The following is a 13,652-nucleotide window of genomic DNA, read 5'->3' on the forward strand; positions in this document are numbered from 1 at the left end:
TTAGCTTTGGTTTCTCCGAAGGGATAGTTCTCCAGATTTTTAGATATGTTGGACAATGCTAATAACGTTGGCTGAAACCTTTAAACATGAGTTTCTTCCCTGCTTTTTGTGTGTTATTAGCTTAGCTGGTATGTTCCTTGTAATGATCTGACTTAAGCACTTTTGCTATTTAAAGGCTGTATATTTATTCCCAGAAAATCAAGTTTATAGTAAATGTTTTGTCTGAGAACTCCACCAATGTGGAGTAACACAGCAGAGATATTTTGATTGTTAGATGATATTATAAGGAATGTCTAAATATGGGTCAGCCTTCTCATTTACTTGCCAGCTGGTGAATAATAGTGTTTCATCACAGAATCTCAGTCTTGCTATTCTTCAATAGCTTTTTGTTGCTTGAGAAAAATGTTTATTGATATATTTGTCTAAGTAGTATCTTTATTATGCATAATCTTTCACGAATGTTTTCTTTGGGAGTACATATAATGATCTCACATTTCACATTCATTCAGGCTTTAATGGATACAGATATTCAGTTCTCCTGTATATATGCTTAGGGCTATAAGAAAGCACAGCAGGAAACAGAGGTAGGTAACTAAAGGCTTTCAAGAGATGGAAATGCAAGTTTTTAAAAATATGTTGCAGAGTTGAGAAGAGGGAAGAAGATTCCTTGGTGTTCTTGATGAGCTTCTGTGATTTAAAAAAAAAAAAAAAAAAAAAGTATGTATATTTCTTGTTGCCTCACAAGTAACAGAACAGTTCAGCATAAAAGAAATAAGCAAATATACATTGGATATGCAGTGGTAATATTCTTATCTGATTGAAGGTTATCTTTGTCAGTGTAAATTTCAGTAATTTCTGTTTTTGGAGAAAGAAATGTGGGGGGCAGTTGTTGACTGTTAATGCTATTTCTGAGGTTGCTGTTACCCATTTCTTTATTATTCTTTGTCTGCAAAGGTTTTTCTTAAACAGTTGACAATGCAGAAAGCAGTTCTGAAAGCCGAAGGCACCCACTTTAAGGCATTTATGTTTGATTTGTGTTTGTAGTAATTTCACTGTAAGGTGACCTGCGAAGTGGTTGCTGCAGTGGAGTTGCAGAAATAGCATATAGGCTAGGCCTTGGAGCATTCGCTGCAGAAGGGCTAGCACAAACCCTCACTGCAAAACTGCTGCAGATCAAGAGTTTGATAAAGGCTGGTGCTGCATAAAGAACAAAAAAGACAGCTCCTCCTCTAGGCTCCTTATTGGTGAAGCATAAAACTAAAGCCATGAATATTCAAACTGCTATCAACCATGTGCTTTGGACTTTTCTAAAGCCATCTTGGCAAAAGAGTGTTTCTTAATGAGAAATTGGCAAGAGGATTAAAAGACAGTCTTTCTGAAGTGTTAATAAGCTCCTGCCAAGCTTCAAAAGCAGCAGAGAGAATGAAAATGCTGACATGAAACCAAGTGTTTTGATGCTGCTGTCATAAGCTGGATAGAAATGGGAGTCATCCTCTCAATAACTGGGAATGTGTTCAGTGGGGTGGGGATAGGCTGTGGAGTTCTGTAATTGTAGATGAAGCAACTTACGCTTGTTGTGATAAAATTTTCAGTGGAGGGATCTATAGAGAATGACAATCTACTGTTTGCTAATGTGTTTGTACTCCCAAAGATGAGAAGCTGTAAAACAGTGTTCCTCAAAATCAGCAAAAGGGATATTTTAAACCTGTGGTATCAGGAGATTTTCAAGAAGCATGTGCTTTTCCGTATTGAGAATAGCTAACAGAAACAAAATGGAAGTATGATTCTACGATCTGGCAAATCCATCTGTAGAGATTCTAGCAAAATAGTGTTAGTTCTAATAACTTTAAATGCTTAGTAGAAAGAACAATTATCAGACTTTTTCAGTTTTCTTTGGTTAACCTCTGAGCTGCATTTGAAACAGGACGTCTTTTTGTACCTCCTTTTGACCTCTCCACACAAACACTGTCCAGCCCTACCTGCTCAAAAAACAGTGAAGAAAAGCCATGGAAAAAAAAAAAAAAGCACCAAAAAATCCTACAAAAAAAGTCTAGGAGATTTGGGCTCCCAGATGGCACTTAACTGCTGGACTATTGTTTCTTGACTTTTTCTTCACTGTTTTATTTTTGTTTCAGGCTACTATATTTGACTTTGCTCCAACAGAGTTTCCAATTACAGAAAGCGTTCTCTAACAAAGAATGTTTCCAAGGCTGCAGATGTTTCACTCATTACATAATACTGAGCATGGCTAACCTTTAAAGCTTGCAACTGGGGCAGTAAGTACACTTTATAATGTACTTCCTTTGCTCTGAGAACTATTACTAGTTTTTTTATTATTAATGTTCTTTTGATATTTTTATTCCTAGTTTTCTCTTTTGTGCTTTTTTTTAACCCAGTGGTTGGGTGGTTACTTTTTGTCATTGAAAGAACAGCCTGGTGAAACTGGCTTATTAAATGAGTATAGTTGAACTGCTTGCTGATCATCGTTCTTTCTTTCTCACATATCTTCAATTTCTTTTTTCTGTCCTTGGCTGTAGAAGTTCATTTACTGGTATCAAGCTTGTCTTCAATTGATTCCAGCTGCTGTTCCTCCAGTCTCTGAAGGTCACGTCAGAATTTGTGTTTTGGCCTCATAGTCTGTAACCACTCCAATTTTTGTACCATTGGACAGTTCATAATTACTGTTCCAAAAGAATAAAAAAATAAAATAAAAAAAATTGAACTATACAGTATGGTAAATATAGCCTGGATCAGGTTTTAGTTCTTTCATGCCCATTCCTCTACTCTGCCTCCAATTCGCTTTCCAAATAGGATATTTCTGAGTGGCATCTTCGTAGTCCTGACCATCCTGGGTCACAGGGTCTGTTAACCTAGTGACTTTGTCACTCAGTTGTAATTCATAAGGGTTCAAACCGTAAATGCAAAAGTGTGGTTCAGAAAACTTTTTTTTTTTCGTGTCATATGAGCATTTACATTTTAATGTCACCAACTCACTGTTCTGCAGCAACAGTAACTGGATTTGCTAACACCCTTAAAAAAAAAAAAAGTTTTGCATCCTAAGACAGAATATGATGTTTTCAAGTTATCTTTAATTTTTTTTGCTGAATAATTTCTATTTATTAAATATAAAATTGAAAATTTAACTAGTTTCCTCTCTTCTTTTGATTATTTTTTGTTCAAGCAACGCAAGGAATTGCACATAAGGCAGGAAAACGGAATGCAAGGAAAATTCAGAGCAATAGAGATCAATAATATATTTTTGTATATGTCTTGCAAAACTAGTTAATTATTGCTAGGTAATTATCACTTACTACAGTAGTGGATTTACAAAACTAGATTCATTTCATCATCACTCCTTCATAATATGAAGCACACTGCTGTGTCATTTCAAAGCCCACGGTTTGAAACTGGAAAGAAAAGCTACGTTGGCAGAGTAGAGAGACTTGTTTCCAATTATTTGTTGTGCATTTGCTACTGATGCTCATGGAAAATCTCAGTAATAAATCCTCAGAGATACCAAATGTCTGCCCTAGTCAAGCTTTAAAAAAACTATAGATATCTTTAGTTATATTAAATGTTATAGCTGTGATATTTTATTTAGCCTTTGGTCTTTGGGTTTAAAGTATGTCTTCTGATTTGGTGCTGGGTTTTCGTATTTCGTGAAGTTGTAAAATGCAGTTTATTTTTCAGTATTTCAGAAGCTTAAAGCAAAAACGTTTTTATTCTCAAATATTCAGTTTGCAGAACTAAGAACCTGACTGTTTCTTGGGGATGGGAGGAAGGCAGTTGTTTCATCTAGTTGTATTCCAAGACTTGGTGCCCTTACTTACAGAGCAGTTTTTCACCTGAGGTGATTTTGGTCTGATTTTTCTGCTTTCTTCCTAGTGTAGGGCTCTGATGTACTTGGAATGTTTTAGAAAACTTTCTCACTAAACTGGCTGCATTCATTTTGATTTTTATGCATATATTGCCATCAGGGACACAACTAGCTAGTACAGAGTTAACTTTTTTCTTTGACTTGTGCAAATTTCCTATGGTCTAGCGTAAAAAGCCATTTGAGGTTATTTGTACTGCCGAGCGTTGACAGAACTTGTTTTCTGGATGAATTTCAACTAGCTGATTTAAAAAAATATAAAAAAAAAGAAGAAAAAACAAAACGATGAAACGTGCTAGAAGAATACTTCATTTAAGTAATTGACATGCTGTTTATCTCTTACTTTGTCGTCAGATTTGTTTTTGTGGTAATACAGACAACTATGAAATAGTCAGCTTGTGTTTTGTAACCTTCGTAGTTATGCAGCCATTACATTCTCAAGTGTTCATTTGAAAACTTTATGAAGGAATAGTCCCGTATTTGCATATGTGCGTGTTCAGACCCAGTCACAAGTGACATCCAACCATTCTTGTTCCACAGCTGGCTGTGTTAGGACAGGTAGGAGGTGGGCATTGCATGTCTGTGAAATTGTTTTCTTAACTTTGTTTTTAAATGAGCTTGTGATTTAGTCGAGTGACTGTTTCATTTCACAATTGAAAGTTTGACAATATAATATGCATTCTAAAAAAGAAAGTTTTTAAATGCGTATCTGGGGGTTCTTTTTGTTTGTTGCAGATTGCATGTGACTAATAAACTGTTAACTGTTAATGTGAACATGTTCAACATTGTTGAATGAGTCTATAATGTTCCATTCTGTAATAGTTTTAAATTGTCCACAGGTCATGTGAATGCCCGATTTCTGCTATTGCACACACACCAAACTGAAATGCATAGGAAAAGAATTCTTTGGGAACCCTGTATGCATTGTGCTGTGCATTTTGGTTCTTAAATTACTGGCGACTCTTATTATTTGTGCCAGTTACACTTAATCCTATGAGGGTACATCTGTGTGGTGCAATCACATCTGCATTTTGTGTTTTAGAGAAGAACGAGCTTTGGTTGCCAAGTCCATTATTGTATTCTTCGTTACTTTTCAAAGCAACTTCAATTATTAGTTTTCACGTATTAAGATCTCACTGAAGAAATACAGAATTAGAGTCACTTAGAATGAAAGCTTTTCTTGAATACAGTTAGTATTGAGAACTACCTTTCTTACTATGGGTGTGGAATGGAAGTAGGGTAGAATGCAGCCTGAAGAAAGTTCTATTGTTGGTTCACTGTTATGTTGTTGATGCTATTCCACCATCTGTGGATTTGTAAAAATATTGTACTAACTGTATCAGTACAAACTTCATGAGAGATAGTGGTTTCATCACAATTGTATTTCAGTTTGATTTCTTCCTTTTTTTTTCTTTTTTTTTTTTAAACAACTTGAGACAGAGCTCTTAGGTGTCTGCATCCTCACTAGTGATCTAATGTACTAAGTTCAGGCCTTATGGATCTGCTTTCTCCTGTTCACAGTAACTAAAACGTATTGTTGTGATTTAATATCACTAATATTTGCAAAAATTGTTTTTTCTAGTCAATGCAGTTAACTTCTTTGCACAAATTTTGTCGTGCTTTTATCTTTGCAACTGCTGCAAGAGATTACATAGAGACTTTGGTATTTGAAATGAGTGCAGAAAGAAGAGGAGGTGCAAGCTGAAGGACTAGTGCAGCCTAGCTTTATCTCTTTGCTGTGCTTTGCCAATTGTGTATTTAGCTTCATGAAAGGCAATTATAAATCTTATTTTACCTTCTTTCCATTTTGAATTTTAGTGTATTGTTACTAGTTCAAGAAATAAGTTGACTTGCTAGTTACATATATAAACTCTTTGACAGTAGTTTGCTAAGTAGTTTTCTAATGTGAATCAGGGATGTTTCCAAAGTGACTCATTAAAAGAAATTCTGCACTGTTTGCAGTGAAAAAGGTTAAGATTTCTTAACAAGTATAATGAAGATTCTTTTACACAAAGGGAAAATAAATTGTTCTTCCCATTCCATAACCAATAATACCATTTACTCTTGAACAAGCCACTATGAGTAGAGAACAAGATTGCAGATATCTTCCCCCTCTGTACCGGAGAAGGGAACTTTTCTTTTTGAATTTTCAGGTTTTTTTTTCCCCTCTTCTCCTTGTTTCACTGGAAACAGTGCATAAATTGTAAGTATAAAGACTTATTTGAATAGCTTACTAAGTTCTGTATTGTGGAGTTGGTTGTGTATGATTATCCCTTTTTGGTCTATTAAGTTTTGTTTCATGCAGTGGCTGAAAAAGCAAAGTAATGCTTCTCTCTACAAATTTCCCAAGTGTTGCATATGACCTGCTGGCAAGCCATCTTGTCCAGCATCTTTGTCTTTTAAGCTAGTTTAATAAATTTGCTGTCTTCCCTGGTCTTCAGGACAGCTTATTTTAGGAATAAATCAAGAGGATAGAGTGGAGGTACATTTTTCTTCTATCTCATTTACTGACAGTATTGAAGTATGATTCATTTGCAAAACTTAGTGTTTGTGTAGGACTCTTAAGTTGTGCTTAACATCTGCTTTGCTTAAAGATCTTAAGCTGGCTGCTGGTTGGCTGATTGCAGAATAGATCTTTCAGACAGAGCACAAAAAGTGATGAGATTTTCTTGAGTCTGGAGTGAAACTTAATTCCTTACTGGTCTTGTTACAAAAATATCTTCTGTTTTGAGGAAAGTATGCCATCTAAGTTGATTGGTCATTAATGTGCATGCAGTGTGCGTGCACACAAATAGGTGTAAGTAGTAGATAGTTTCCATACACGTTTCTTTGGTACCATCACTGTCTGAAAGAAGGTCGAAGTAAGTTTAATTGTTTGCTAAGTCATGCATTAATCATTTATTGCATGCAGAAATACCTTTAAAATTTCAGTTCTTTGACCATCTCTTCAGTGTTTTCAATTAATTAGATTTCTGGATTTGAATTACAATGAAAATAGGCTTTATTTTTGTCATTCAGGATCAAGAATATTTCAGTTCTTTGTGTTCTTGCGGGTAATGAAGGAAAGGTGATCAGTGTAAACAAATAGTCGATCTATCTTGTAAGCCTTCTGCTTTTTAAGGGAATTGTTGATGTTCATAGTCAAATCACACTATGCTAAGAAGTAAAGTGGGTTTCTTTGATTGCAGGAAGACTTGCATATGTTTTGTCTCTAAAACTGTCTGTTTTCTATTGAATGTTAGTCTTCTACTGTTCTGATTTCAGTTCTTCCTAGTGAACAATTCTTTAGAATTTGCAGATTTTTTTATAAAAAAAGTTTAGCTTAATTTAATGTATTTTTTTTTACTGTGTGCGATGTAGGCTTGGAAAGAACTTAGAAAATTCAATTTGAGGATATTAGTAGGTATTAAGTTTTCTATGTGGGCAGTAGAGTATTCAAAGATGAGTAAATAAGAGGCTTTTACAACCAACTTGATTTTTTGTGTGTGGGGGGGTATATGCTAGTTGTCCTAGTGAGACTTTACTAACTTTTTGAGAAGATGTAAGATAATCATTTCAGTTAGATGTTAACTGAGTAAACCTTCTACATCCACACACACGCATTCTTGGCATAGTTTCATTTTAGTCTTCGCCTATGTTGATACCCAACATTTGTGCTACTTATTTCTGGAAGTTGGAAGAATCAAGTAGTGAAGGATTTGCCTGTGCATGAGCAGAGGACAACTGCTTGTGTACCCACTGCATGGGTGGATATTATTACTCCCAAATGAGTGCATACGCACAGATTTCGAAGGACAGCTTCTCTTTACTAGCATCAAGTATAAGTACGGATTTCTTTAAGTCTGCTTGCCCAAAAGCACTTTCTCCTGTTCTGTTGTTGTTGTTCCTAGACTTATGCTAGGTTACCAATCAAATTTTAGAGAATAATTGAAAACTGATGTTTTAGAATTAGGGATGACTTATACTTTGAATTAGATCATTTTATCACCTTTTCAAAGACAGATATCGTGAAGTGCATTGTAAGTTTTGTCACTTCATTGATGGAAAAACTCTTCTAGAAAAAGGGTCTCTAGTCTTTACTAGGATGAAAGTTCCTGGGAAGTACTGGACAAATTTTATTTTCTCCACCACTCTTTTTGAGCAGATCTAAACTATACTTTAAAAGCAGGTAATAAAACACTGAAGCAGTTTTGATTCAGCACAATTGGCTCATTTCATGTTGGGGCAATGTGTTACAGTAACAGTGTTTGATCCTGGAGATAAGACACTTGAAGTTCTATTTGGAGTTTTAAAACCAATGTTAAGTTTATACACTTGTGTTGCTTCTGTTTCCTGAGTTGGCTCTGCATCTGCTCTGCATAACACTGTTTGCTATAAACTTGGATTTTGTTGTGTGGCTGTCCAAAGTGTATTTTAAGTGCTTTCTGAAATACTTAAAAATCTTTTGAGATAAAAGCTTCCCTGCATAATACTCCTCCTAGCATCATTTCCAAGAATCTCTTATTAGTATTTTGTTTTCGAAAATAAATGAGATTATCTAAAGTTTTAGCAGGGTGAGTGAATCTTACACCTCTGTTACAAGCAAACATTCTTTGACTGCAAGTAGTGGGCATAGCAGTAAAGCAGATTATGTCATAAATGAATTCTATGCGGAAGGATCTTGGGAAAGCAGTTCTGCATCCAACACTGTTAAGATAAATATTTACTGTTACTCAGATTATGGCATGTTGAAGTTAAGAATTGCCTCCTTTTCCCTTTGTTTTTGTAGGTAATACAGAGTATAACTTTTTTTTTAAAAAATACATATTTATCTAAAGAATAGAAGTCTTCAGATCTGCTAATCTATGTAAAATGAAGGCTGAGGACTTTATCTCAATTTTGGAATTGAAAAGCTTATAAATGTATAATAAAAGCAATATAGCTATGAAATAAAATGCAAATGCAGTACTTACTTTTTCATTTTCACTTCCTTGTGACTGGTTGTATTTTACTCTCCATTTTTTTTTATTTCTTCACAAGAATGACTCTTGTTGCAGTTATAGCTAAATGTAAATTGAGAGAGTTGCAGTGTAGCTGTGTGGAAAGAAGCTTGTAACTGAATGCTTGGGGTGCTGCCAGTAAACACTGAAGCTATTTCTAATAATTTAGCCTTTTTTCATAATTGTGTCTTAGTGAGAAACCTTTCTCCAAAAACAATTCTACTATGAAATCTCCTCTTAAGAAAGGCTATGTTCTATATGAAGCTGATAGCTAACTTTTTATATTTTAGATATAACATTATAGAAGCATCATAAAAGTTACATTCTGGTTGTTAGGAAAAACTGTTGTCTTTTTTAGAAAGTTAAACCTAATGTGGACTGTATTTCTGACTTTGAGCAATGAAAAAAAAAAAAGTGTGCTTTTCTCTCTTCGTGTTTTTTGCTGAGCTACGTAGCCTTTGGCTTATATTGAGGTGTCCCTTTCTATGGTGTGGATCATAGATAATTTATGTGCCCAGTGACGTTCATATAAGGGTACTAAGAGTAGCATGTTTGCTAATTCTTGTATGAGGTATTACAAAAAGAGTGGAAAATGGCAGTGAATTCATCTTGAAGCCCTACAAGTTGTACTTTTTTGGTTGTGTTTTTTTTTTTCTTCACTGCAGTTCAGAAGGCAAAACTTCCTTAGAGTAACTGAAGTCTGAAGATCTGTTTCTATTTGTTTTGATGGCTGCTAATTTGTAGCTTAGTCTGCACTTACATTTATAAAGTGTTGCAATGCAGAAGATGCCCATGCATTGGTGAGATAGTTTTATAGCTTTTACTAAGCCATGGCTAAGATTCCTCTTGAGAAGCCATTTTGCTTTAAATCTTTGAAATGGGAAAACATTCTCAAATAACTGAGTTGTAGTGTTTACTTGAAACCTTATCATTTTGGAGAAAGGAACTTTAGAACATCTAAAAAAATTCCATAAATATTGTGCTGACATATGAAGCTTGTATGCCAAGTGTCTCAGCTGAATTGTCAGGTGACTCTGACTTCTGCCTGCCACATTACACAGATTTTCTATGAAATAAATCATAACCATAGCTAAGAAAAAAGTGTAAAATCATAGCTGTATTTGTGTGCTCCTTAGCAACATATTGCTACAGTTCATTGATCCCCACTGGAAAAATTCTGGAAAGGATTCTCATAATTTCCATTCTAGCCTTTCATATTTTAGTATTTAATTTTTTCAAGTCCTTTTCAATTAATTTCTTCTGTTTACTAAGGAAACCTACATTGCTCAATTTTAAATAACATCAATGCAATTTCTGTTACGACAGCTGTGGTCAAAAATAGAAACTGTTGTGAGCTTTTTGGCTTTGTATACTGTTACTGTTTTATTTCCTTCTCTATGTGTAAGCGTTTTTTAACACTGAGAGAACATGATGTTGGGCATTGAGTACTTGTAGGGGGTAGTAAAAGACTGGATAATTTTAACAAGAAATTTGACTTAGAAAAGCCATGCCAATCATTTTGGCTCAGGACTTCTTTTTTTTCTTTTCTTTTTTTTTTTTTGAAGGGAGAAGTTTTTCCCATTTACTTACTAATTTTTTTGTGTGGACAAGTTCAAGCATCTTCAGAAGTAAACTGAAACATTTTAGAATCTCAGTTTTATGATTAATCCAGTGCAAGTCAGTGCAGCTGCTGAAAGCTGCTGCTTTTCTGTTGAGATAAAGTCACCGCATAATTACTCTGGTTGAACACTAGACAGTCCTTGCCAGGTTAACATTCAGCCAGAACAATTCTTCTTCCAGTTGATTTTGTAATTGCATAGACTCTGTTTCTGGTCAAAAGTGAGGTGGGAATGAGTAGTAACAGTATGAGGAGAGTCTTTTTAATGGAAACACTAATTTATATGAGGTTAACCTGAAGCCATTAGCCTGTGCATTTCATGATGACTTATGTACCTGCAAAGAGATTTATCACTAGTTTAATGCTGTTTATGACAGTAAGGAGGATGAATTGCAGTGAGCTGTGAAGTTGAAAGTCACTCAGAAGCTTCACAAGCAGATATGGCATTGAGGTCATTTTCTTGTTCTTCAAGAGATCTGGGGACAGAACATCTGACAATTGAACTAAACTGGAGAAAGGAGGCAGAATAGGCGTATACACCCCGACCACGTTTCTGTTAGTGGATGTTAATGTCTGCAATTACAGTGGCAACAAGGATCTTGTAAATAAGAGACACTTCTCAATTTTGGTGCACTCATGCACAGAATTGTAGAGATTGGAAGGGACCTCTGGATCATGCTAAATATTTCTCCATCAGCATTCAGAAGGATAGGTATTTAATGAAAACTGATACTTGAAATTGTACTTTTGATATTTAAGTGTAGTCTGCCAGATAGTTTTGCTCATAAAATAAATAAATAAATACATTCCACTGTTTTAAAATCAGGTGTTAAGTGAACATGCTGAGTATTTGGACAACAAATCTTTCCAAATCTAGAATGTGCAGCTGAACAGTGATATATACAGCCTAATCAGCTGATGAAATGTGGGCTTGGATATGTGATTTCTGTAAATTATTTCCGAATGTTCAAGTTGCCTGCTGAATGTGTCAAGACGCTGTTATTAGGCCTAAAATATGGAACAAAATGGGTGAAATATGCTGATGATAAACTAGTGAGCATATACTTTAAATTGTTCTCTTTTCTGAGAGGAAAAAAAAGTAAATATGATTCTGTAGACAAATTACTTAGTAAATGATGCCAGAAAAATATAGATCGTTTTCGTTAGGGGTACCTGCTTTTATTTATGGCCTGTGAAGAGCTTGAATGATCTAATAGCTAATGCCAAGCAATTTTTCTGTGCAGCTGCTGTGTTAGGAACTTTGACCTCTATATCTCACTTAAACTTCCTTGTGCTAAAACACTTCTGTTACAGTGCTAGGATTGGAATGTAATTGCCTGCCTATCGTTGAGTTTTTTTGTGTTTTTTTTTCTGGAGTTCCCCTAGAATTTTCTTGAATTCTCTGAGGACTATATAGAATTTTTTTTATTTGCTTAATTTTCTTAAATATTTTAAATAATGATAGCTTGACAACTATTTAGGAAGAAGGTTTTAGTTTGAATGCAGTGTGTTTGATTTGTTTCTCTTTATTTTCCTTAGGAGTACTTTCATAACCATGATAGAAGACAAAGGCCCACGGGTAGCTGACTATTTTGTAGTGGCAGGACTGACTGATACAGATACTTCAAACCTCTTGGACCAAGAAATAAGCCGTCATGAAAGCGGTCCGAAGGCTCCAATCACTGACATTGCTGTGATAATTAAATCAGCTGGTGAAACTGTCCCAGAGGGGTACACCTGTGTTGAAGCCACCCCTACAGCCCTCCAAGCCAATCTAAACTATGGAAGTCTTAAGAGTCCTGAACTTTTTCTCTGCTACAAAAGAGGCCGAGACAAACCACCTCTTATTGACATCGGGTGAGATATTTGTGACTCTTTAATTCCTCTTGCAGTGATGATAAAATCCTGCTCTTCACAGATGATACTGAAAACAGATATGCAAAAGCTAATCAAACCATATAGTTTGGAATATGTATTACTTGTTTCGTGTATCTGTGTGGCATTTTTATTCTAAAATAAGTTGTCAGTCTTCTAGTGAACTTGCCTTTCTGAAAGGAATGAGAAAGCTTTAACTTGACATTACACATATACCTAAATATGGAGCAAGTCAAATAGGAGAAATAAAGTTCTCTGCTGCAGGCTTTATGAAAGGTAAGATAACATTATAAAATCAAGGTATATGAGTGGTATTGTGCAAACTCAGAAATGTAATCTATTTCACCTGGAAGTGATAACTTAAGAAAAAAAAAAATCAGTTTTAGCTCACTTTAAGGTGAAAGATTTCACTTTAAAATGGAAGTACAGTGAAAAAAAAGATCTAAATTTAACTACTTAACCAAATGTCTTGAAGCCTGCCTTAGAAAGAGGTGAGAGATTTTACGAGGTTGCTTGTAAGTTCTGCCATAATGAGCTGCAAACAGTTTATATAGTCTGTTGACAACTCTATTCAGGCTTGTATCTCCAAAACAAAACAACAAAAAAAAAAACTATTTTATTTTTGCCCAAAGTATAGATTTCTACAGGTTTACCAGTATACTGTAGTTGTAAGCCTTTAATATATTGTACTGTATCATGGCGTCTATGACATTTGCATGCTTCCTGAAATTATTCATTTTCTCTTGATTACATGTGATAATTTTTAAGTATATGCTTAAATAACTCAAACCTTTTTCATCTTCCAGAAATACAAAGGTTTTTTTTTCCCCTGAAGTCTAAACCGCAGCTTGTTTTAAGTCAGTTAACTTTAATCAGTGCTGACTTTCAGAATGGAAAAGTTACTGCTGATCTCCAAAACTTTTTAAAATATTAGGCTTACTTCTGAAATGAGCTTGAAAGTTGTACAGATGAGTGCTGTCTTTTTCAGTTTCAGTCTCTACAATACAAATATTTCAACTGCAATATATGCAAAATTGGTGCTTAATAAATGAAAGGGAGTTTGGAAGCTCTGAACTAATTTTATATTTAAGGGATTCCAAGTTTCAAATTTTAAGGTGTGTGATCAAAAAATCCCCCCAAAGTTTTGAGTTTTGAGGTGGTGAGTGTAATAATTTTGTACCATCTTGAGAAATGCTTCATCTGTAACAACTCATGCAGCACTGCAGTATTGTCCAAATTGCTCCATGTAGCACTGTTTCTTTGTTCCTCTGGTAAGGACATTGTAGAATTACTAGGAAAACAGAAT

The 13,652-nt window shown here is 34.9% G+C and overlaps 1 protein-coding gene across 2 annotated transcripts in view; it reads left to right on the forward strand.

Annotated features, from left to right (window-relative positions):
- The first annotated feature begins 2,165 nt into the window (after window positions 1-2,165).
- Window positions 2,166-13,652, forward strand: part of DENND4C (DENN domain containing 4C) — a 65,410-nt gene continuing 53,923 nt past the window's right edge. The window contains exons 1-2 of one of the 2 annotated variants that reach the window (XM_031557312.1): window positions 2,166-2,276; window positions 12,011-12,328. In XM_031557312.1, the coding sequence (XP_031413172.1) occupies window positions 12,027-12,328 (302 nt within the window). In that variant the 5' untranslated portion in view covers window positions 2,166-2,276; window positions 12,011-12,026. The remainder of the gene's footprint in view (window positions 2,277-12,010; window positions 12,329-13,652) is intronic. The other variant, XM_010725695.3, reaches the window with a different exon arrangement.

This window comes from Meleagris gallopavo, chromosome Z, assembly GCF_000146605.3.
Source record: "Meleagris gallopavo isolate NT-WF06-2002-E0010 breed Aviagen turkey brand Nicholas breeding stock chromosome Z, Turkey_5.1, whole genome shotgun sequence".
Classification (NCBI taxonomy): Eukaryota; Metazoa; Chordata; class Aves; order Galliformes; family Phasianidae; genus Meleagris; species Meleagris gallopavo.